We start from the raw sequence: 26,510 nt of genomic DNA, 5'->3' as shown, positions 1-26,510 counted from the left end.
CTCAAAACTTGACAGAAAAGTGTGTAGCGAAGAGGATGGTTTTGACGCATCCAACCTTCCCGATTAACTGCACGATTTGTCCTATGGATTTTTCAGAGCGCACTGTTTTACATAATCTCGGCTAAGCCCTTGCAGGTAGGTTATGCTTGTTTTTAAGTGTGTTAGTTACCGTTACGCAAGGCTGAAAGCTTCACTTCTGCTCATGAATACGAGTGTCTCTGACTCTGAGGCACATGGTGACATGGGGTCAAGTTTGATTCGAAGTTATATTCCGGAGGTGTTTTCCCTTGTTTAAGGAAAATCAGCGGGTGCATCTTTCTAGGTGGATGGATCAAACTTAAAGACGCACATTTGGTCAATTAGCAACCAAGGTTTGTAACACTAACAGTGGAAGGTCAAAAACGGCTTCACGGGGCAGGCTCAGTGACGCAGCAGGGGTCTCACGGTCTACTAATATTAGTGAAGCTAGTCTTAGTCGATCGAAAGCGGGTGCATTCCCTGTATGTGCTCTTCCTGTAGTAGGTGTGGATAAGAGAAATATAGCCTGTGAAGGCTCCAATGAGGCAGAAACAAGACATAAGAGGCGAATAAGAAATTTACAGATGTTGTGGGGTGAGTTTTGTAAAAATAAAAAAATACTCGTGAAAGGAGCAGTAATAAAGGCAGAAATAAGACAAGAGAAGAAAAAGGGGTAAGGTAGCTTAGTTTAAACACTCCCACTTCGGGAAGGAAGTACACCCACTTAAATGACATTAAATTAGACCCCTTCTATAGTTTTATGTACATCACCAAGTCGATCGATCACTACCAGTACTAGTACTAATCAAAAGGTATTTTAAGCCAGCATACACACAAAAACAAGAACGCTGAGGCGATTAACCATTCAGTCAAGCGAATGCACGCTGAAATACGTACGGGTTTCTTTCACCTTCCAAACACACACACACAGTGACACACACACACACACATGCAGTAACACTGACACACACACAGAAACAGCGAGACAGATAAACAGTCACACACACACACAAAACAGCACACACATCTGTATACACGACCCCACACACACACATCATTCTGACCCCTAGAGAAAGAGAGGGAGTGCGCATTAGAGACAGAGAGAGAGGAAATTTGAGAAGAAATGATAAGCTTGAGACAAAATCTTTAGTGTTTGGGGGAAAGACCATGAAAAGGTGATGTCATAATCTCTTGCCTTTCAATATGACGTTGTTTGTGTGTTCCAGACTCGATAAGACGTTGATCGGCCGAACAGAGTGTAAATTTAAGTCAATGCAGGCTTGAAGCATATAAATTATAATTTCCTTTCAAGGAATTCCTTCGTTTTAAGCATATTTTCAGCCCCAAACACCATAAAACTGTATATTTTTGGAATCAGCAAATGATAAGGAAGAGAGAAATGCTAATTGTATGTGTTTTCTTCCAACAATAAAGAAAGTCGCTATTTAACAGTTTTCTTCATTTTAAAGGCACACTAGTGCGCCTCCCGTAAACCATCACAGATACTGTCAGGCTTTTACACACAGTACAAACACCCTTCCATTTGAACGCTCACCAAACGGGAACATCCTAGGTGCCCTACGTAAAGAGCGAGCAATTTTCAAAAAATTAATTTTGCGGATTGTCTCAGGGACAATCGGACCGTGGTGCGTTTTGGCGCTAGACCTAACTTTTAAAATCTAAATAATAAATTGACAGCTTAATTGTTACACAAACATTCTTAAATCATAAAAAGAATTATTTTTTCATCAAGACAAGATCAGTACAATTCGAAGTTTTGAAAGTTTGAAAAAAGAAACGCCCGGAAGCAGGGTCATGCAAGGTCGTGGTTCTCGTAGCAGACGACGGTTTATGCCTAACGCCAGTTCCTCTGAACAGTCAAAAGCCATCGCGAGAGTTCTTGTTTTGTGCATATAGTCAAGAGGTACATAATAATGTGCTATTGCAGATAAGCTCACAGCGAGTCGCATTCAAATGACTAACTGACGACTGCATTGTGAAAAAGGGAAACTGGATCACACGGGTTAACGATGGCTCAGGGGTAAGATAAACCACGCAAAAATAAATTCGTTGAAAATTGCTCGCTCTTTACGGAGGGCACCTAGGATGTTCTCAAGCGGTGAGTGTTCAAATGAAAGGGTGTTTGTACTGTGTGTAAAAGCCTGACAGTATCTGTGATGGTTTACGGGAGGCTTACTGTGCCTTTAAGCCCATTTTTCAATCAAACACAACAAAACTATATATTTTCAGATATGGGAGGCAATACAGAATACAATAATGTCACCTTTGTGATTCAAATATCGACTTTTAAGAAATCGACAAAATCAGCCAAATTTGTGTGAACATTTCATAAACAAGTTTTTAAGGTACCAAGCTGAAATGCAATCCCATAGTCCGCACTTAGTCAAAGATCATGTAACGGAAATTTCAAACAAATTGATGAAAAACTGTAGCCGTGAGAGTGCCGCCTCAACTTTTGCAAACGGTCAAATATGACGTCATCAGTTATAGCCCTTTCAAAAATTAGCTAAAACTGTTTCAAGCAAACGCTCTCAGAAATGTGTTTGCCAGTTTTTGAAACAATCCGTTCAGCAGTTTTTGAGAAAAGCTTTTCACAGACAGACACACACACACACACACACACACACACACACACACAATGTGACAAACCTCACTCTATGCGTTTGTTAAAAGTTTAAGTCATTACTTGCCAGAATGTAACATTCAACAACAACAACACAACTTAAAAAATGTGAAGAAAAGAAAAAGAAATTTTAAAAATAACCAATGAGAATTCCAGTCAGCAGGTCAAATGGCACCTACTTTTAGTTTTAATTACCACTGCACCCTAGCTGTGCACAGTGGTCAAACATCATTTGCCGCCTCCCCCCCCCCCCCTCCCCCCCCCCCCCCCCCCCCCACCCCCCCCCCCCCCCCCCCCCCCCCCCCCCCCCCCCCCCCTCCCAGCCTTTACTTAGAATTTGATAGAGGGGATCAAACGACACATACTGACATAGCTCTTCTCCTCAGCTCAGGTGTCATGTGGAATGATAACTTACACCAGCAAACCTATGAACAATGTAGCTTCTGCTGTTGTAATCACAGCTGTGACACTGAATTCAAGCAGTCCTGCTGAACCACATATTGTTCTTTTCTGGTGTAAATTAATTATAACTGTCCAAATAACATTGATTGAGAGCTTCTAAATAAAGCTTTGCTTTTGCATAATTAATGTACTAGCACTAGCAGTTTATTAAGCATACAATTAAGACCCGATTTTTCTCGATTTTGTTTTAGGTCCTAAAAGGGGGGTTCCACTGTATATTGTATAATGAAAGCAAGCATACGTGTGTATACATCATACATTTTAATTCATGTGTTTGTGCAGGTATAATTAGACATCTAACAGAGGCCGGCCAGTCAAGTACGCAAACACACTATGGGGCTGTGCACCAAGGTTCCAACTACACACATCCTTGCTATAATTCTAGGTTCTCTGGAAATTGGTCTTTTTGGAGGTGAGTCTATTGTGCAATTCTGTGTAATTCTGTGTGTCAGTCACTGACACTGTCACATATGATCATTTGAATTATGACGTTAGGTGCATGTTTACTTTCATTGCCCTAGGTGGTCATAGATCTTCAGTTGCAGGGGGAGGGGTGAGGTGTGGGGGAGGTGATGGGAGTAGGACTCTGAGAGCAATTTTTTTACCATCTATAATTGGTAAAAGAGCACAAAATTAAACACAGGTACGAAAGTTTGAAGTTCTTGTCACAACTATGTTCAATAGAAATTGTTGTTGCTGTATGTGTTGCAAAATCAATGTATTATTTCAGTACAATTCACACACACAAAAAGATGCAACATTGCAGCAAGTGCTGACCGAGGCTGTGTGTATGTTTGTGTATATATTAATTACTCAAGTAGCACTATAAGCAGTGGCACATGTATGGAATTGAAATCTGCCATTGTGCCATTTTCCTCAAGAAGAATAAGAAAAGAATTATCAAGCACAAGATTGAAAAACTTCATTTGCCAATAAGTTTAACAGAATACCTAGTTTTGAATTGTTACATGTTTAACAGCAATGGTTAAAAAGATTGTGAGCTGCCCAAGGCTTCCTATTTATTGAGATAGGAACAAAAATACCTGCCAATATTTACAAGCCAGACATGTTTTTCTGCTGTTTTCCAGGAGTAATATTTGGCTGGCACTCTGTGGTGTACGTCTACAAAGAAACCGGCTACTTTTCGGACGGCTGCTCTGCCGAAAAATCTTTAACACCATCTGCTAATGTGACCTGGCAATACCACACACCGGGGACAGGAACACCACTAAATTCATCCCATGACAACGCAACCCCAAATGGCACAGTTATAAGAAGCGACAACATGACAACTACCACTCTTCATGACAGCGGGTACTCCAACCAAGGGAACAGCATTCATTACGATGATTTATCTTGTGAGGAGAAAATCCAGGTACAGTCGGAGACAGGTGTGTCACAGGTGTGCAAGTCTCAGGACGAGCAGTTCAACTTGGTGTTCAGCCTGGCGACCAGCATCAACGGCATTCTGTCCTTTCCGAGCGGCATCTTGTACGACCGACTCGGCACTCGCATTTCGCGCATATTTTCATTGTGAGTCACTATGCATGGTTGAGAATATGAGAGCAACAGATTTGTGTGTGTGTCTGGGTGCGAGTGCGCCTGGGTGTGTGTGTGTGTGGGGGTCTCTGTGGTTTATATAAATATGTGTGTGTGTGTGTGTGTTAAAAGGATGTTGCTGTAGTCGATCCTCTTTTGCTTACACAGGTTTGATGTCATCGTTTAAGATTAAAATGAAAGATTATTTGCCTCGAGGTTAGACAGCCTGTATTTGTCATTGCATGGGCCACATGTGTTTAGGGTTTTGTGTCTGCATCATTGGAACTTTTGATTTAGCTCAGCCATTTCATAAAAAAAATTGTTTTGTTTGGTGGTTTATTTTTTTTTTATTTATTTTTTTTGGGGGGGGGGGGGGGGGTACTGTAGTTTTGTGTGATCAGGAGAATAGGCTGATAGAAAAAAAACGTACTATTCTACATCCTGAGCGTGCATACACACAAGCAGTTTAGCAGTAAAAAGGAAAACTGATAAAACTGCTGCTTATATTAGAAAGGTAAGGTACGGTCACAGAGGTGACGGAGGTTTACATTCATGTTTTTCTTCTGTTTCAGGGTCACTTTTCTAGCAGGACAATTGTGTCTTATCTTTGCTTCGTCAGGTAATTTTCATAATCAAGTTCCTCTGCCCTCCAGTCTCTCTCACTTTTCCTCAAACTTTTGTTCAGACTATGCAGCGGCAGTGGTACACGTATGAAAAACAAGAACCAACCAGACACAGTATATAATTATACCCAATCAATCAGCCAACCATCCAACAAACAAGAACCAACCAGACACAGTATATAATTATACCCAATCAATCAGCCAACCATCCAACAAACAAGGACAAAACAAAAATAGAAGAAAAAGACTTGTTAAGATCATTCACTGTCATTGAAGATGCCAAACCTTGAGACTGATAAGTTTGACTTTTTTAAGTGATTAAATTACATATATATATGCATTGACAACGATCTCACATGCTAGGGGTTGGAAACCCACTCAAAATACCTGCCCTTAAGTGATTTGTTGTTGCTGAAGAGTAGACATTCCTACGTGATTCTAATATCAAACATTTTTTGTTTCAAAACTGCGAGGACAGTGCATGAGACTTCTTTCTTTTTTAACTGTCATTGGTAGTTGCTGAACATTATAATAAATGTTTGGTGGCTAATTTTGTCTGATCAGCTTTAAAAATTAATGAAAAGTTGTGAAAATGATGTTATTTCGTCCATGAGTGATCCATATCAAACATTTTACCTTCACAATTGTGATCTGAGAAACAAAGGACAGAAAGCACTCTTAAAGTTAAATCAAGTTAATGCATACAGCATGTGCAATAGAATACAGTAAGATTCAGAGCATGAAAGTCGCTTGTTCATTTCAGGTGCCAGGAGATGGGTTTTGAAAAACTCTCACTGACTCTATTGCACATGTATGCATTTAAAGCGCCTATTTCCTTTTGTTTCTTAGAGCCTAATATAGCAATTTGCCTCACTTGTTTAATATTTTCTCAATTGTGATTTTTCTCCAGCCAAATCATACCTGTTGTATCCTGGCTTTATTGGACTGGTGTACGGAGGTTATCAGATTCTGTTGACCAATCTGCAGCTGAGCTGTCTGATTCCGTCTCTGCGCTCTACCATCATGTCATTGTATGCTGGGTCCTATGATACGAGTTCATCTGTATTTCTGCTTTTTAAGGTTAGAAAAGTTAATATACTAGGGGAAGAAGTATGGGAATCGTCAAAATATGTTTATTCACAACAGTTTTGAATGTTTATGTTTCTTGAATGAAAGTTTCAGATTTGTCAATGTGTTTAACTTCGCACCCAATATTTCCCTGACGAGAATTTGGTTTGGGTTTTTAACTCAGGGCAACATTTTGTCTCCTGCTATTAGACTTCCATTCCTCTAGCTCTCACAATGTAGAATTTTGATCGTTAGCTTCCAGCTCTCATGCAGTGCTTCTTTTTGGTTTATGTGCTTGAGAGAATTAATGAGTTAATGAGCTATTTGCCAAATAAATTTAAAAACTAGCTTGAATGGGTTTTTTAAACCCACTGGTAAAATCACTGTCATGGTTCTTTTGAGTCCATGTATTCAAATTTGTTTGTGTGTTTGTTGCATGCAGTAACTTCTTCTTTCTTTTCTTGTTTAAATCAAATTCCACCACAATATGATCCTCCTCAGTCAAGTAGTAGTAAACATTCTGGCTTGCATCTTTCAGGCAGCTCATGAGGGAGGAGTATCCGTCAACACATCCTTCGCCGTCCAGGCCTCGCTCTACTTTCTCATCTTTGTCAGTAGCACGTTCTGTCTCTTGCCCAAAACTCGCATCCCTTTCTCCATCCCCAACGGGTATCGTCTCAAGTGCTGGCTGTGCCATAAATTCTGCAGGAAAGAAGAACTGCAGCAGAAAGAAAATTCCACCACCGGTGAATGGAAAATGGACGAAACAGGCAGCATAGTTCTCTGCAGGGATGCTTCCAATTCTGCGGATAATTTGGACGGTGAGAGAGAAGACGCGGCCGATGTACAGAAATTGACGGAAGGGGACGCTGGAAATGGTGCTTACATGAACTACCAACGGCGTGTTTCTGAACCTGGTGAGCGTAACGCCATCCTGACGACAGATAAGAGAATCCCAGATATAGTCATTTCTGACACCACATCCTCACTTGCACCACCTTCTGACAAGAGCGCTGAGGAGGGGGAGGACAAATTGTTGAACGCATCGAGCAAAAAGAGAAAAACATTTCGCCAGGTGGCTTTGTCTCGGCTCTTTCTGACGGACCTGTTGTGGATGAGCGTGCAGCGACTTCGAAGCTGGATCTTCGTGGGAATATTCAACCCCTGGATTACGCGCCTGGCCTGTGGAGATAAAGCTTTAGGTAATATGAAGGAAATGTAGAAACAAGCAAACAAACAGGCAGAAATACAAAGAAACAAACAAAAAATATCTGTTGCAGGCTCAAATCCCCAGTTTGAAAAACATTTAAATAAAAGACTTTTTTGTTTTGTTTTTTTGTACATTAGGTAAAGAAGATTAACAATCAATTCAGTTTCGAAGCCAGAGTGTGTATTGGTGTGTGCTTTAGAAAATTTTATTTATACATTAGTCAAAGAAATCTGAATTGATTTTGTGTTTGTGTGTATTTGCCTCATCCCCTGTTGTGTACACTCTGTTTTAGTTAGTCACTACACTTCAGTGTATGCTGGCTTGCAGTTCTTTGGGATTCTGACAGCACCGCTGAGCGGCCGCCTAATGGACCGAAAGATCAAGGGTGGGGAGAAGTACGGCAACCCAAGATATGGTGAGGCTGTTTTAATAACTTCATTATTTCCATTTTTATTTGATGTGACTAGAAGTATTTCAAAAGAGAGATTGCTCACCATATGTCTATTCTAATTTTGGACTTTGAAGAAAGAAATTGTGGATGAGACTTAACCATGGAATGTCTGCAAATCATCAACAAGAAGGGCAAAGCCCATACGACTCACATGCTTGACCTTGACCTTTACATGACCTTGACCTTCATGATCAAGGTCAAATAACTAAACCTCATACACTAAGAACTGCTTTACACATTTTTCCTACCAAAATACATGTGACCTTGACCCAAGGTCAAGGTCATCCAAGGTCATGCAACACAAAGCTGTTAATTCAAGACATAGGAAGTACAATGGTGCTTATTGGCTCTTTCTACCATGAGATATGGTCACTTTTAGTGGTTCACTACCTTATTTTGGTCACATTTCATAAGGGTCAAAGTGACCTTGACCTTGATCATATGTGACCAAATGTGTCTCATGATGAAAGCATAACATGTGCCCCACATAATTTTTAAGTTTGAAACAGTTATCTTCCATAGTTCAGGGTCAAGGTCACTTCAAAATATGTATACAATCCAACTTTGAAGAGCTCCTGTGACCTTAACCTTGAAGCAAGGTAAACCAAACTGGTATCACAAGATGGGGCTTACTTTGCCCTATATATCATATATAGGTGAGGTATTGAATCTCAAAAACTTCAGAGAAAATGGGAAAAATGTGAAAAATAGCTGTTTTTTAGGCAACATTTATGGCCCCTGCGACCTTGACCTTGAAGCAAGGTCAAGATGCTATGTATGTTTTTTGGGGCCTTGTCATCATACACCATCTTGCCAAATTTGGTACTGATAGACTGAATAGTGTCCAAGAAATATCCAACGTTAAAGTTTTCCGGACGGACGTCCGGACGGACGGACGACTTGGGTGAGTACATAGACTCACTTTTGCTTCGCATGTGAGTCAAAAAGCGACACAGGGAGTTAGTACCCAATGCAGTCTCAACTTAGCTTTCATCTGGCATCCAGGTTGTCAGTAATAATGATTTTATAAAAAAAAGAAATGTAATATTATTGTTGTCAGTACAGTGGAACCCCCTTTTTAAGACCCCCCAATTTAAGGCTCCCTCCCTTTTAAGACCTGTTTTCTCAGACTTTGTGTTCATAACCTCTGTGAATTTACCCCCATTTTAAGACTCACTCCTTTTTAAGACCTGTTTTTTCAGACTTTGTGTTCATAAGCTCTGTGAATTTACCCCCATTTTAAGACTTGGGCCTGAATGCATAGCCCCTCCATACTTTTAGGATTTCATAGCGCTGTGGAGCGCATAGCTATGAAACGCACTATAGAACTCAGCGGTCCGCATGCATGAGGTCAAATAGTGCCTGCAATAACTAAGAGCGGCTCTATTTTTAACACGTAGATAGTGGAAGGGATTCCCCGTCATCCTGTGTCTCTGCGCATGCGTCAAGCTTTGTGATGCTTCGCGGCGGGTCAGTTTTACACCATTTGCCGCAGACAGTTTAGAAAGCCCGTCTCCTGATAAAACTTGGCTTTCGTGGTTTGGAAACTATATCCATTCCGGTATCCTCGCCATAAAGGTATAAGTCACTCTCTTGCTGGTTCTGCATGCTGTGTTTGATGTTATAAATTCCTGTATTTTTATTATTATTATTATTATTATTATGTACCGCGATCAGTTCGCCACACACATCTTGAAAAGATCCGCACGCGTAAAAACTGACCCAAAGTCAAGTTAACCCGCACATAGCTGCCAACCCTCCCTAGAAAACCGGGAAATTCCCGATTAAATTACATATTATTACCCAACTCACATATAGCAATTAACTCTAGTTCAGTGCTGGTAACGCTGTACACGTTCCCCTTGGTAACAAGGGAGACCACCCTAAAAAAGAGTGATCCATCCCATAATATCAGACCGATGTCCGGTCCAACATCCGTATGCGTGCGCATACGCCACCATTTGTATCATTCTCTCTCAGCGGTTCAACTGGGTAGGACGCTCCTGATGTACGCTCCTGCTGTCTTCAGCTTTTCGCCAGAGTCTTTTGCTTTGGCTTCTCCCCTTGGTCGCCGCCTTTTCTTTACACCTGTACCTATGCTGTGTGGTGAGATCTTTCCGTTTTTGTTGTAACTTTAGCGACGTTTTCGTCGCTCGTGTGTACTTGTGAAATTTTTCTGAAATTGTTTTCTGTGAAATTTTTCGTGAGTTGTTTGCTATGGCGGAGGCTTCGCTTGTTGATAGCGCTAAACGGAAGCCTAGTTCGAGGCAGGTAGCTGACGTTACGCCTCCGAACAGAAGCTCAAGGAGAGATAAGGGCGCAGGGAAGTCCGCGTCTGTGTCATCTGAGTCAACTTCTGTTAAGTCTCCCGTGTTAGCAGACGTACGAACAATCTTCCGGTCAGACTTGTTTACTTTCTGACAAGAGTAGTCGTTCTGGTGTAGCTTCTTCTGCTTCTGTTTCGCCTGGCTGCCCTGGGTTAGCGCCAGCCGACGTTGCTTCTTTATTGTTGACGCTGAGCTCTCAAGTTTTCGTCATTAGCGTCTGGATTATCTTCCACTCGGGAGGAATTGTGTGCGCTTCCGTCGGGTGTTTCTGATGTTTTTTCCTTAGCCAAGATCCGGCGGTCGCCTGCAGTTCCGGCTTCGACTTCCGCTAAGCCTTCGGCGACTGTGACTCGGGCGGATGTCCATGCTTCGCAGGATGGGGGTACCGACTTGGTGTCTCTCCCGAATGTGACACCAGTACAAGGTATGTCTACACCGCTTGCCGGTGTGCGAGCTCAGGGGGCTCTCTCGTGCGTTGGATGCCGTGAGAGTTCTTATGAGCAGCGAAAGGACGAACGCCTCCGTACGTCTCTTTATGAGAATATCGGGGACCGTTTTAGTCCTCTTCCGCCCAGGGGGCAGGAAGTGGTCGGTTCTGCCGACGATAAACTGTCTGATGTTCTGCCTCCTGGCTCTGAGCTTGATCTCGAGTCGGAGGTTAGGGCGGATGACGGGGATGCCTCAGTGGTAGAGGATTCCCAGCCTTGAGAGACGGACCGCGGGTGTCCGTCTGTAGGTCAACCTCCTGCGTCTGGTTTCCAGCAGGGCGGTGTGACTGAATAGGCCGCGGTGGCCTACCTGACTCGATGGCGAGCAGGAAGGCTAACGTCACCCAGCTTTCTTGCCGTTTTAGTTGTCCAGCGCAGTGACGTGGGCTAACGGAAATGGCATTTAAGTTATTGGTGACTCTGGGGCTGACCATGGGTGTCATTCTAGGGTCACCTACCTGACTACGATGGCGAGCAGGAAGGTTAACGAGGGTGCGTCCATGGGATGGACGACACCCAGCTTAACTTGCCGTTCAAGTTGTCCAGCGCAGTGACGTGGTCGGCGGAAAACGGCATTTAAGTTTTGACCGGAAGGGGTGGTTGAGAGCAGGGCGTAACTGACTCCACCTCTTTCCGGTTCCGACTTCTGGAAGTTCGGAGGAACAGGATGTTCTCTTCAGCTTTCGGGGATCGTTGTCCATTGCCCTGGAGTTGGCATATGGCCACGTGTAGCCGGGTTCTCCGGTGAAAGTGGTGTATGTTCGCGCGAGGAATGTAGCACGCATTTTCGTGGCTGGGCAACGTAAGCTTCCGCCCTGGGGGCAGGAAGTTGTTGGGCTGGGTGATTCTTGGATTGGCCATGCGAGTCTCTCTGGGGGTCACCTTCCTAACTTTGATACCGAGTAGGAAGGTGATGTTTGGAGAGGTGTCCACGGTGGTGGATGTCACCCAGCTTAACTTGCCGTTCAAGGTGTCCAGCGCAGTGATGTGCGCAGTGATAAACGGCATTTAGGACTTGACAGGAAGGAGTGGCTGAGGAATATTTTTGCCTCGTCCACCCCTGCCTTTGTTCGACGTCTTCCGGAGTTCGGAGGAACAGTAAGTTCACTTCCGCGGCCGGGAATCGTCGTTCATTGCCCTGAAGATGGCATATGTCTTGTAGTTTTGACTTCCGCTTCCTCCCGGGGGGCAGGAAGCGAGCAGTAAGGCTGGTTCCTTGTTGGATATTTTGAGTCAAACAGGAAGGCAGCTTCCGGATTGCACGGTTGTGCTTGACGGCTGTTCAGATGTAGGTGCTTCCGCATTAACGATTAGCACTGTATTCAGGTTCCATTTCAAGTTAGCAAGGGCAGTGGCGCTCGCAGCTGTAATGGGTCGAGGTTCTATGGAATCTTCCGGTGTGTTTCTATACAACCGGTTGGTTCTCATGTTTATTAATCCACGGCCGGTTTCGCTTCCGCTTTTGCGGCTGCATCTTCCGGTTACAGGATGGGACAGCCTTCTACTGTTAACACTGCGTTGGTAGTCGGCACTTTTCAGCTTTTGGCTTCCGGTTCCGTTACTGCGGTTCCTTTGCTGTTATACAGGCTGTATCCACTTCCCCTTCCAGTCTTCCAGCTGGCATGGGACAGGTGGATGGAGATCTGGTCATGGAGTTCTGGCGTTTGAAATTTTTTTGTTTTTTTTCGAAAATTTTCCGATGTTGGCAAGTTTCGCCTTATCGGGATGGGTGACTGGGTCTCATCATTTCGATGATCTTTATATGCTTTTGAACAGGAGGGAGGCTCTTACTTCACTTGTGTCGCTGTTCGCGGCAGTTCGTAGTTGTTTTGAGCTTTCCGAGGAGAATCTTTGAGTGTCAAGCCCTTAGATCCTCTGTCGGGATCCTTTGTGCTTGTGGAAGTTTTCACAAGCGAGTCTTCTTTGTCACCACTTGGCTCTTCCTTGGTGGACAACGCTTGACTTTATACCTGCGGCGAGGGTGCTTTGGCTTGTGTTGCACGCTCAAGTAGCGTGGCACTCACGGAGCGCTTTCTGTAGGCTTCGGTTAACTCCAAGCCTAAGAACTTAGGTTCTCTTTTTGCGTTCTACGGAACCGCCCTCGGGTTTGGCAAACATCCATCGGGTTTTTAATAGCAAGGAGAAACTGTCTGTAAGATCAAGATCTCCTAGCTCGGGTAGATTGTCTCATCTTTTCTTTTTGATGGGCTCTTTTGTACTTGTTTTTATTTTCTCTCGCCTGGGCGGTTACGTTCTGAATGGCTATCTTTGTGGTCCTACAGGACGCAGATACAAAGGATGTTGCTTTGCCGTCTTTTACCTAGGAGTAAGCCTCTGCCTTTAAAGTTTTGTTCTTTTGGCGTGACTTTAATCTCTTTCTCGTTTGAAAGTTATCTCTTTGAATCCGCTGCTACGCACGCGGGGTTTTTCCTTCTAAGAGAAGCTCATGGTAAAAGGGAAAGCGTTAGGCAGGCCTTGGCGGTTTTTTGTTTCCAAACGAAAAGCTTCAGGCTGGCTGTTGTCTATTTTAGCTTTGGCTCGATACCCTCGCTTTCACAGGGCTCTTTCATAGATCTGTTCGGCGACCTCTTGGTCTCACAGACGGGTCTTTGCAATCTTGGTTCCCAGACCTCTTAAGGCTGGCAAGAAGGCATCTTTGCTTTCTCACATTCGAATTACACGGATGTTTACTGTAGGGGTATCCTTGAGATTCTCAGGGGCTTCCGCCTCGACTCTGGATTTGGTTCAGAGTCTCTATAGGGTTTTTGTGTTTTGTTCACTTGCCACTTTGACTGGCGTGGTTCAAAGTGCTTTTTTTCTTACGGAAAGAACTCCTCTTCTTTCTGTTTATTGCAGGTGGCTATCCACCTTTCTTTTTGGGTTTCCGTTTTGTCTTCCATGTCTTATTTAAGACTTTATGAGATTTCGGTCACGTTGTTACGGCTTGGTGCAGCTTGGCTTTACCCTTTTTTCAAGGCTAGCCTGGCGATTTATCACGGAAAACGGCCAAGCTTACTCTAGTAGCTTCTGTGAGAAGTGGGAGTAAGCGTGCTTTCTGGCTATTTTGTATAAAGACAGCTCTTTTAGAAAGACTGATCTATGACTTGTGGGTTTTCTTTGAAATTTTCTGGCATTTGAGCGGAAAATAGGGAAAACCAGCTTCGAATTGCATTCTCAATTCATGAAGCGAGAGTTTGGCTCCTTTAGAGTCACGTTTAGCCAATTAAACTTTTCGAGGTTCGAAGATTTTTCTGACTCGCACGGATCTTGTTAGATTAGTGAATCAAAGGTCACTTTCCCTTATCTTTCATCTCGGTCGTGATTGAACCTCGGCATTTAAGCGGTAATGGGGGCAACCAGCTTCCAATTGCACTTTCTTTTCTCGAAGCATGAGTTTGGTTCCTTTAGAGTCACGTTTAGCCAGTTTAACATTTCGAGTTTCGAGGATTTTTCTGTCTTTCACGGATCTTGTTAGATCATTGAATCAAAGGGCATTTGCCTTATCTTTCATCTCCGTCGTGGTTTAACCTTGAACGGTTGAAAACGACGTTAAACACTGAGTTATGGAGGGAAGAAGGTCTATCTACTCTGGTAGAGGTATGATGTTTTGTAGTCAACCTTACCTAGATGGACTGCTACACTGGATTCTTGCTCCTGGGGAGCTTGTTGTGGTTTTTTGTCCGGTGAGGACGCTCAGAAGGTACCTGTCACGGACTCGGCAATTGGTCAGAAAGTCAGGAGCTTTTATGATATCGCTTAACACAGCAGGTGTAAGGATATTGCGAAAGGGACTTTAACCAAGTGAGTCTCCATGTTGATCACACAGAGGTTTACCTGTTGACAATCACAGTCTGGAGATGTTAGGGCAGTTTTGCCTTTCTCTATAGCTAGAACGTTTGAGGCAAGGGCATGGGCCTCCTCTTTGGCAGTCCTCCGGTCGGGCCTTTTTGGCTGAAGTACTGGAGTCGGCTTACTGGCGGTCTGAGGAGGTTTTCATTAACTTCTACCTCAGAGGCGTCTTGATACAGGACGGCAGTTCCGCGTTACCTGTTGTGGTAGTCGCAGGACAGGTTCTAATATCATAATTTCGCTATATACCCGCCACCTATAGTAGCAATCTGCTATATGTGAGTTGGGTAATAATATGTAATTTAATCCAAAATTTTAATAATAAATTTTCATTTAATTAATATACTTACCCAACTCACATCGTTTAAACCCTCCCGCCTCCCTGCTGTGGTGGTATTGGGTTCTAAAAAAGTAGTGAGTTGGGCTTCGTTCGAATGATACAAATGGCGGCGTATGCGCACGCATACGGATGTTGGACCGGACATCGGTCTGATATTATGGGATGGATCACTCTTTTTTAGGGTGGTCTCCCTTGTTACCAAGGGGAACGTGTACAGCGTTACCAGCACTGAACTAGAGTTAATTGCTATATGTGAGTTGGGTAAGTATATTAATTAAATGAAAATTTATTATTAAAATTTTGGATTTTATGTCCAGTCCCAGATTTTCCCAAATAGTGCAAAAGTTTCAATTCAGTGGATGTAGGCGGTCAAGAAAGATCCGGTTCCTTCTCAAATTTCTTCTCATCCTGAATCGGCATGAAAGCAGCCGCCATTTTAAACGCTCCAATAGCCGGTTCCATAACTCTTATTGGAAGGAGGGGCCTGCTATAACTTTATGGATGGCATAAGGCTCTATGCGCGGTCCATGCATTAGAAATAAGAGACTTTATGGAGTCCACAGACTTTATTGCAGTGACGTCATCAATTTAGGCTCCTATGGAGGGGCTATGCATTCCGCTGCTGTTTTCTCAGACTTTGTGTTCATAAGCTCTGTAAATTTACCCCCATTTTAAGACCTGTTTTCTCAGACTTTGTGTTCATAACCTCTGTGAATTTACCCCCATTTTAAGACCGGCACGGTTGGCCTAGTGGTAAGGCGTCCGCCCCGTGATCAGGAGGTCGTGGGTTCGAACCCCGGCCGGGTCATACCTAAGACTCTAAAATTGGCAATCTAGTGGCTGCTCCGCCTGGCGTCTGGCATTATGGGGTTAGTGCTAGGACTGGTTGGTCCGGTGTCAGAATAATGTGACTAGGTGAGACATGACGCCTGTGCTGCGACTTCTGTCTTGTGTGTGGCTCACGTTATATGTCAAAGCAGCACCGCCCTGATATGGCTCTTCATGGTCGGCTGGGCGTTAAGCAAACAAACAAACAAACAAAACAAACCCCCATTTTAAGACCTGTTTTCTCAGACTTTGTGTTCATAAGCTCTGTGAATTTTCCCCCATTTTAAGACTCCCTCCTTTTTTTAGACCTTGTTTTCTCAAATTTTTTTGCGGTCTTAACAGGGGGGTTCCACTGTACTCCATTTATGTAATTAATTTGGATAAATAACACAACTGTTTGTCCTTCTGTTTCAGAACGTCTGCATGCGTCCATCGCGTCCTTTGTCCTGAACAGCACAGTGTCTGTAGTACTGACCGTCGGTACCCTGATACCTGTCTTGGAGCTGCAGTACGTCACCTTCGTCTTGCACTGTCTGCATCGCTCCTTTCTCTACGGACCCAACTCTGCCTTTGTGGCCAACGCGTAAGGATCAGTGTACACTGGAATCCTACTTTTGAGACCCAGCCCTAGTGCCTCCCTTTTTTCAGATTTTCTGTTTGAACATAACATCTTTTGGTTTGCCTCCATTATAACCAATTTTGCCAAGTGCTGTCCAGTCTACCCAGCTGAAAACGGGTACCTGCCCCTATTTAGGGCCGGGGAGGGCAAAGGCAGCAAGGGAGAGGAGATGGGCACCAGCCTCATTAAGCTAGCCCTAGAAGAGTTGAGATCTCTTATATCTAGCTCCCATTAGGTTATGGGATTACCGGTACCTTTACCTTTACCATTACAACAGAGACGTTCCATCTTTTTAAAGACCTCAATTTCTCAGAATGTTGTCAACTGTCTAAGAAGTCTTTTTATATTTAGTCAAGTTTTGACTAAATATTTTAACATCGAGGGGGAATCGAAACGAGGGTCGTGGTGTATGTGTGTGCGTGCGTGCGTGCGTGTGTGCGTGCGTGTAGAGCGATTCAGACCAAACTACTGGACCGATCTTTATGAAATTTGACATGAGAGTTCCTGGGTATGATATCCCCGAACGTTTTTTTCCTTTTTTTGATAAATGTTGAGGAGGGGGGTAATTTGGGGGATGAGTGGGTTGATGATGAGGGTGTGTTAAGGAGTAAGTTGGTGGATGTCCATTCAGCTAGAACTTTTTACCAGTGGAACAGTGATTTTGTGATGAGACTTATTTTGGGTGCGTTTTGGCTGCAGTATGCCAATGACACATCTTATATGGTGGGTCGTTCTGTACAACAAGTACTTTTTCTCAAACTACTCTGTTTGAATGAGATTCTGCCCCTCTGATGAGAGGTCACCACCCAATAAAGGACGCTTCTGTTGTTCCTTTGTCTATTATTTTGACCAATATATTCATGACAGGCCACCTGCAATGAAGGGACACTTTAAGCTTGTCGCAAGGGTGTCCTTTCATCATAGGTACCATTGTGTCATCAAATCAATGCGAGCGCAGGTTTCGTTCGAGCTTGAAAGTTTCTAAAATCATTCTTTGTGCAATAATATGATGCTGATAGTTTGTATATGATATCTTTCATGCTTCGTGTCAGTGCTGTGGGTAATTGTATATGTTTTTGTTGATTTGAACAGGTTTCCGAGTGAGCACTTTGGGAAGCTGTTTGGCATAACGCTGACAGTGTCAGCTCTGTTCAGCACCATACAGTATCCGTTGTTTCTCATCATGCAAGGGCCCCTAAACGGAGACCCTATGGCTGTGAGTTGAAACTGTGTTTCAGTTTAGATGGCTTTTCCCTGTTTCAGACTGGAGACTATTAAAGATTATAGTGGAACTACCCTTGTAGGACCCCCCAAGTTAACAACTTTTTTCCTGTTTTAAACTGGAGACTACTAATTATTCTGGTGGTGTAAAGGTTGAATCAATAATAATAATAATAATAATAATAATAAATGAGCATTTATATAGCGCAACATCATAACTTTACAATTATGCTCTTTGCGCTTGACACATTTAAAATTAAAACACAGTTATACAAGCATTTACATCTACATTCATAGTCAACAAGGCTTAATTAAAAGCAGTACACCATCAAACATACATTACAAAAGATCCTTCCACTAACTAAGTAATAAAAACATGAATAAAATAGGTAGTGAAAACAAGGAATCAACAGGACAAACAAAACGCATGTATTTCCACCGCAGTCCTAACTTAAGTTGTGTGGATGATGAGGAATTGAAAACCTAGAACATTTGTAATCTACTTTAGAAAAAGGGCCATTGCATTGTCTTCCACCAACTCTGGTTATTTTCGAAGAAAAGATAGTTGTTATGATTAGGAATGCTGTCTGTGTCAAGCTTTTTTAATTGAGTTTAAGAGAGAGAAATATTAGGATGTGCGTGGCTTGGATAGAACTAGACAAAGGGAAGTAATTGCGATGAACTCAAGAGCAAACAAGAAGGGCAAAGCCCATACGACTCACATGCTTGACCTTGACATGACCTTGACCTTCAGGGTCAAGGTCAAATAACTAAACCTAGCAATGACATCATACACTAAGAACTGCTTTACACATTTTCCCTACCAAAATACATGTGACCTTGACCCAAGGTCAAGGTCATCCAAGGTCATGCAACACAAAGCTGTTAATTCAAGACATAGGAAGTACAATGGTGCTTATTGGCTCTTTCTACCATGAGATATGGTCACTTTTAGTGGTTCACTACCTTATTTTGGTCACATTTCATAAGGGTCAAAGTGACCTTGACCTTGATCATATGTGACCAAATGTGTCTCATGATGAAAGCATAACATGTGCCCCACATAATTTTTAAGTTTGAAACAGTTATCTTCCATAGTTCAGGGTCAAGGTCACTTCAAAATATGTATACAATCCAACTTTGAAGAGCTCCTGTGACCTTGACCTTTAAGCAAGGTAAACCAAACTGGTATCAAAAGATGGGGCTTACTTTGCCCTATATATCATATATAGGTGAGGTATTCAATCTCAAAAACTTCAGAGAAAATGGGGAAAATGTGAAAAATAGCTGTTTTTTAGACAACATTTATGGCCCCTGCGACCTTGACCTTGAAGCAAGGTCAAGATGCTATGTATGTTTTTTGGGGCCTTGTCATCATACACCATCTTGCTAAATTTGGTACTGATAGACTGAATAGTGTCCAAGAAATATCCAACGTTAAAGTTTTCCGGACGGACGGACGGGGGGGACGGACGGACGGACGACTCGGGTGAGTACATAGACTCACTTTTGCTTCGCATGTGAGTCAAAAAGCAAGAATGCTATCTTTTTAGGTGTGTAATTATTGTTTGTTCACAGAACATTTAGTGTGTATATCACTCTCACTATATATATGTGTGTGTGTGTGTGTGTGTGTGCAAATTATGGACAATAGAGGTTGACACTGGTGTTACTTGCCACTCAATTTTAGATTTTCTTCACTAATTTATTTAAGTCAGCTTTTTTTCCATCTACCTCAATTACTGCCGAAGAAAATGTGCATTGAACATATGGACCAGTTTTTTTCTTCACTTCAAGCTAGGTAGATAGAAGCATTGAAGCAATTTTAAAACTGCACACCTTGGCATGTTTCAGATCAACATTTTTCTCTTGGTGCTAATGGTCATCTCCTACGTCCATCCCATTTACATCTGGTGCTACCTGCAGAGGAAGCTGTCCAAGATCGCCCGCGCTGTCTGACTCGTTTGTTTTAAAGATATCATCCTCACTGCATTCATCATCATGTTCACTGACACAAATCTGTCCAGGCGGTTCAAAGAAATACAGTGGAACCCCCCTTTTAAGACCTCTACAAATCTGAGATTATACGGTCTTAAAAAGGAGGGAGTCTTAAAATGGGGGTAATTTTACAAGGGCTATGAACAGAAAGTCTGAGAAAACAAGGTCTTAAGGAGGAGGGAATCTTAAAAGGGGGGTTCCACTGTATTCCTTTACATTCTGAGACGGATATGCTGTCCACATAGCAGGGTAAAAACGGTTTCAGGACTCACTGCCTAAAGGGTCCCGGGACCCCCGATTTTAATTTTTGTTAAAGGGGTCAAAGGTACCTTAGGGTCTCAAGACCAAGACGATTTCTGGAAGTTTTGTGAGACCTTCCCAAAGATGTTTTATGTCATATTGGTTTGATATACTCCATTCATTTGTGTCAGTGCAGATGTGGTAGAACATGTTGTCCCCCCGCGGGTTAGGGGGAAGAATTTACCCGATGCTCCTCATTTTGAGTAAAAGATTTTGCACCTTATTTTTTCAGTATTTTTTTTTTAACATATTGCTGATGATATATATACATAGAGGGCTTGAATGACATTGTATCTGTAGGTTTCCACTTGCGGCATTTACAAAGAGTAAAATCCATTTTTAGATCTGTGTACATAAATACATATGTGTTTCGTGCCATAATAAGTCAAGATTGCAGCCGGTGCTATGAACTTGGTTTGGCTAAAGGCTGTTCTCAATATAGACTGCACGCAGCGAAGCACAGCTGCAACCAGTTGTGCGCAGTATAAAATTTAGTACTGCAACAGCAGATATGGCTGCACAAGTTTTGCTTTGAGCACTTGAATGCTATGTCTTCCGCATTCAACGCTGATTGGTTGACGGCCCTGCAAAGATGCATCAAAATTGACGTGTTTAACCTAATGACGAAATCAAAAGTCTCACGATGTTCTTCTTCAATATTGGGTTCCGTCTTAAGCTCTGGCACCATATTGTGCTATGTGTTGATTTTTTTACAATTTCAAGTTGGATTACAAAAAATGACTGGCAAATTAAGGAGAAATTCTTTCTGGGACTAAGTGAAATGAGTTGCAGTTGCTGATCTCTTCAGTGATACATGTATTGCTGAATGTTGCGCACAGCTCAGTGAAGGTTAATATTAAGAAGTGAACAGCCATTTTTCATTCGAACTGCGCTGTGAGCTACCCTTAACTACTACTATTAAGAACAGCCTTTGCCCACTTTCACAGAGTTTAACTTTATGGTTTGATAAAAACGTTTGTAAACATTAAAAAAAATGTAAAACAGTGCTCTGTCAGTATTTTGATTTTTAACTGTTTCGTTAGTTATTGTACACGTTGCAACCAAACATTTGTGTATTGATTTGTATTTTCATGCAAATTACTCTGATGCCACTTTTTTTGGCTCACGAAGTGTAGCCTATGCGATCGTAACTTTGTCTGTCTGTGCGTTTGTGCGTGTGTGTGTGTGTGTGTGCGTGCGTGTGTGTGTATGTCTGTGGTAGAAACTTTAACATTTCCGAGTCTATGTGTGAGTGGTTATCCAAGACTATGGATAAAGCTCGCATAAGATTACGTCACGGTCAAAAGTGTTTGACGTCAATTAATGCATCATGACGGCATGCCTCCCTGTAGTCTTTCTCTCTCGCGTGGTGTGTGTGGTCTCGGTCATTGTTATTTTGAGCGGGCCGAGACTATTTGGCAGTCGTGTCCCTGTAAGTAGGCTACATGCAGACAGACAGATCTAGATCTAGTGTCTCTCTTTCTTGCACAGTGTCACCTAAGCTTACTGTGTGTGTGGGTGTGTATGTGTGACGGAGTGATTGAGTTTGTGTTACTGTTTGTCTATTTCTTACGTGAGCCTTGAAGGCTTCGCCTCTTGTTTTCTAATGCAATTCAAGTATTCATTTGTTGATCTTTTTTCAGATGGTTATGGTGTACAGTAAACACCCTTTTTAAACCTCCAAAATGTTCAGAAAAACGGGTCTTAAAATGTTTTGTGTCTTTTCCTTTTACATCCCTTTCTTATTAATTTTATCATCATGTACATATCTAATCAGAGACACGTTCTGCCTATATTCTGTTATCTCCAGTAATCTCATCCTTTAGTCTCTTCGTACTACATGTTATATTACTTTTGAAAATTGTAATTATTCTGTGAAAACATTCTGTCAGAATTGTTTTAGCATTTTGTTATCCATTTTTGCTTGTTCAGTTTATGTCCATTTTTGTGATGACAAGATAAGCAAAATAATGACTGCAATTAGCATTCTACCCCCCGCGGGTTAGGGGGAAGAATTTACCCGATGCTCCCCAGCATGTCGTAAGAGGCGACTAACGGATTCTGTTTCTCCTTTTACCCTTGTTAAGTGTTTCTTGTATAGAATATAGTCAATGTTTGTAAAGATTTTAGTCAAGCAGTATGTAAGAAATGTTAAGTCCTTTGTACTGGAAACTTGCATTCTCCCAGTAAGGTCATATATTGTACTACGTTGCAAGCCCCTGGAGCAATTTTTTGATTAGTGCTTTTGTGAACAAGAAACAATTAACAAATGGCTCTATCCCACCCCCCCCCCCCCCCCCCCCCCCTTCCCCGTTGCGATATAACCTTGAACGGTTGAAAACGACGTTAAACACCAAATAAAGAAAGAAAAGGTGGGCACAAGATGTGGACTGAGACAGATGAGGTGCAAAACTTTTCTGAAACTTTTGAAAGCATAAAAAGACCCCGAAGAAGAAAAAGAAGAACAGGTGTATTTTTTTTTTATGACTTTCTAATGTTCATACTTTCAACATTCAGCATAGCGGCCGAAGAGAATTGATACAGTGATCCATGACAACTGTAGAAGCTGTCCAACAAATGATCTTGCAAGATTTAAGTCCATTTTGAGGGTTCATATTGTCCAGAATCTTATTGCTCGAGGAAGGATGTCATCTGATATTGTCTCAGATTTTCAGTTTAAAGTTAATGGCAACTGTGTGTTTCTTTTTTTACATTTGCTCGTACATTTTTGTGCCTTCGTTGTTTTATATCTACATCGTGCTTATGGTATTTGAAAAATATCTCCCTTATGTCAACACAAAAATGTTAAACGGTCTGATGTAACATTGGCAGCACCTTGTACTACGTTGCAAGCCCCTGGAGCAATTTTTTGGTTAGTGCTTTTGTGAACAAGAAACAATTAACAAGACTAGTGGCTCTATCCCATCTCCCCCCCTTTCCCCATCGCGATATAACCTTCGTGGTTGAAAACGACGTTAAACACCAAATAAAGAAAGAAAGATTGGCAGCAACACTATACCGGTACTTTTCTATTTCAAATGCTTCTGCCTTAATTTTAGATGAATCTGTGAAGTGTAGCATTAAGTTTTCATGTTTGTATGCACTTGTAAAAGAACATTTTCCAGAAGCTTCTTAGGGGTTTTGACCGTAGAGATCAAAGCTGTGCCATAAGAACACATTTTTGATGGGTCTGGAGACGGGCGCAGTGGCGTGGTGGTAAGACGTCGGCCTCCTAATCGGGAAGTCGTGAGTTCGAATCCCGGTCACTGCCACCTGGTGGGTTAAGAGTGAATTTTTTCCGATCTCCCAGGTCAACTTATGTGCAGACCTGCTAGTGACTTAACCCCCTTCGTGTGTACACGCAAGCACAAGACCAAGTGCGTACGGAAAAGATCCTGTAATCCATGTCAGAGTTCGGTGGGTTATGGAAACACGAAAATACCCAGCATGCCTACTCAACGAAAGCGGAGTGAGCTGACTATGCTCTCAGAGTATAGTGTGGGGAACCCAAATGGGCAAACGAGCTCACACGTTACCAGAAAATTCTGGAACGCTGAAGAAGAAGAAGATGGGTCTGGAAGACTGAAACCTTTTGAATTACGTTAACTTTGATGGCTCCAGACATTGATCATGAGTTCTTTTGCGAACAGTTAGTGGAGAGAATTTAGGTTACAACGGAACCCCTTTAAAATTTTTAAGAACAAGAAGAGCAAACGCTCGATCGAGTCACTTTCGCAGTTCTGAATATTATATGAGGCATCAGATGGACAGGAAGAAATTGCTATTCACAACACAATGCATACCTGAAGCATACCTGTGACCTTGAAAAAGGTCAAAGGTCACCAAAGCAGACGTCAAAGTGTAGAGGTCACTGGGAGTCACGTTCACATAAAATTTGAGCCCGGTCACTTTTATAGTTTCCGAGAAAAGCCCAACGTTAAGTTGTGTGTTGCCGAACAGAAAAGGCTAGTTATCTCCCTTGTTTTTCTGATAACGTTCGTAAAAGGCTACAGATGTAAATACTTTGATGTAAAGAATAATCCTACAAAGTTTCAATCACATCCGATGAACTTTGTCAAAGATATAAAATGTCTAATTTTTCCTTTGACGCTGACCTGTGACCTTGAAAAAGGTCAAAGGTCAACGAAACCATCGTTAAAGTGTAGAGGTCATTGGAGGTCACGACTAAACAAAATATGAGCCCGATCGCTTTGATAGTTTCCGAGAAAAGTCCAACGTTAAGGTGGTGTCTACGGACGGCCGGCCGGACAGACTAACACTGACCGATTACATAGAGTCACTTTTTCTCAAGTGACTCAAAAAGGGTTGGGGGTTACTGCCTAATAGAGTCCTAAAATGACGATGTTCGTACCAACTGGGCTTTCAAAAGTGAATTAAGTGTATGTGTTAAAACAAATTTTGATGATTGTGTGATGAAAGGCTTTTGACATGAGTATTATTTGTTATATGTCTGTTTGACTGTATTATTGCGAGCAAACATTACTTTTTTTCCCTTCAAGATGAGGTGAGCAAGAAAAAATGAAGTCATGATAAGACTTTTGACATGTTTTATATTTTTGGTCTTAATGTTATATCAGCATGATATTGAAACAAATTGTGTATTGGTTCATTAATTAAAAAAATTGCGTTAAAAATTATACTAAAGATTTAAATTGTGTCCATGTCATCAAACATTTACGTTTGCGTAATGTTTGCAGGCAGCTTGCATGTATTGTAATGTATCAGTTCTTGCTTATTCATTAAACTACTATATATACATTGTATAAATGTCTCGGAAGATAAATTTTGTGTGTGTAAATGCTTCGCATCTTCTTTATAGTGCATTAGTGTACATTTTCCAAGCAATACATTCTTTGATTTTCAAGAAAACAATATAAGATGTTTGGTGGCTTGTTGACAGACCAGCTTTTTTGTTGGTCCAAGGGGACCATATCGTCTTTTGTTTCATCTTTATCGACCAAGGCCGAAGGCCACGGTTGATAAATATGAGACAAAAGGCGATATGCTCCCCGAGGACCAACAACAAAATGCTGGTCTGACAACAAGCCACCAAACATCGTTTTTGTCATCATTTTGGTTGTGAAACAAAATGCACAATAACCCACAGGGAGACGAATTTTTAGAATCCAACTCCGTCACAGTAGCACGAGATAACACGTCAAACTTGTATGTGACGTAAAACGTAGCTTGTTGATGCTTTTCTTCCAGTCTGAAAATGTACAGAGCTGCGATCATACCTGTGAGTTCAGTAATTGTTGAGCATATTTCTTTTCTTTTAAGTGTTTATGACTTTTCGTTGTGGATTTTGCGATTACAGAGATAAGTTGCAAATTGACCATGAGTCGCCGCGGTAATTATCAACATTGATTGGGTCTTTGAGAGTGAATGCTTACAATCGTTGTCCTCGGAAACACAAATCCAAAGCCGCGATGGTTCCACACATCAAACAATCAGCCTGATTGGCTTTTACTTTGACAATCCACGTTTCACCTGAAAGCTCAAACCCATTCACCACCTCGATTTATTGCATGGGGAACATGAGATTTATTTCCCAGGTGTTTGTGAATGAAAACTCGTGAAAATGATGACAAAATAATTATGTGATCTTGAGCATTCAGGTTCCTATGTGAATGACAACTGAAGTCAGTGAGGGAAGAATTAACACAATGTTTTGTGTCAGAATAGTGAGGTATACTTACTGTTGAGGTCAAACTGCAACTTGAACAATCCGATAATTCCATTTTTCACGCAGAATTTAGTACATGTACTCCTCTTCCTCATTTTCTTGTTGTCTCATGGTAATAACAAAATTCAGTGTACGCGGGTCTGAGCACAAATCCAGAATTTCGCAGTCATCTGCTTGGGGGGAAAATACAAATGTTGAGGCTGAGAAAGGAAATAATTATTAAATAAGGAAGCAGGTTATGTTTTCCTGAACTTAATATTTTGTGCGTGCACTCGCGCACGCATGCACACGCACACACACTTTCTTAGACTTATACATTCTTCTTTGAGTACACATAGGTTTTGTTGAGAAAAAACCAACTTTATTCGGATTCACATTTGCATGGGTGCAACCTGGAAAATTCCAAAAACCGGCAAAAGTTGGGGTCCAGCTTTTTTAGTATTTAAAATGCCAAAAAAACCTCTCCTGGAACAAAAACATCGGCAGCCGATGAAACCAAAAACCGGCTGCCGGCGTGTAGCCGGCAGAGTTGCACCCATGCATTTGTAGAATCCAGCAGTCACTAACTCTTTTTTGATTACAGGTCAGTTGTAAGGAATTGTATGTTAAGGTAGTTTTGCGGTGTCATATTCTTTTATCTGTGGCTCTCAAAAACATGTAAACAACATACTGGGGTAAAAAAGCTAAATTTCCTACCTTGTAATGTAACAGATAAATGAATACCTGACTGAAATACGATACTTTGAAGCACATAATTTCTAAGGTTTGCTTTGTAAGTGTGTATGCATGCATGTTCAAATGTGTGTGTGCCTGTCTGT

At 42.0% G+C, this 26,510-nt stretch overlaps 1 protein-coding gene across 1 annotated transcript; it reads left to right on the top strand.

The window, feature by feature from the left end:
* Nucleotides 1-26,447, top strand: LOC138975459 (equilibrative nucleobase transporter 1-like). The gene is made up of 10 exons (XM_070348145.1): nucleotides 1-135; nucleotides 3,407-3,536; nucleotides 4,213-4,657; nucleotides 5,236-5,282; nucleotides 6,197-6,366; nucleotides 6,893-7,556; nucleotides 7,857-7,979; nucleotides 16,262-16,430; nucleotides 17,559-17,682; nucleotides 19,542-26,447. The coding sequence occupies exons 2-10, from the start codon at nucleotides 3,458-3,460 to the stop codon at nucleotides 19,644-19,646; spliced, it is 1,926 nt and encodes a 641-aa protein (XP_070204246.1). The 5' UTR covers nucleotides 1-135; nucleotides 3,407-3,457; the 3' UTR covers nucleotides 19,647-26,447.
* The last annotated feature ends 63 nt before the right edge of the window (nucleotides 26,448-26,510 follow it).

Source organism: Littorina saxatilis, linkage group LG9, assembly GCF_037325665.1.
Source record: "Littorina saxatilis isolate snail1 linkage group LG9, US_GU_Lsax_2.0, whole genome shotgun sequence".
In the NCBI taxonomy this organism is placed as follows: Eukaryota; Metazoa; Mollusca; class Gastropoda; order Littorinimorpha; family Littorinidae; genus Littorina; species Littorina saxatilis.
Note: the sequence above shows the minus strand (reverse complement) of the source record. Positions and strands in the feature narration are given on the sequence as shown.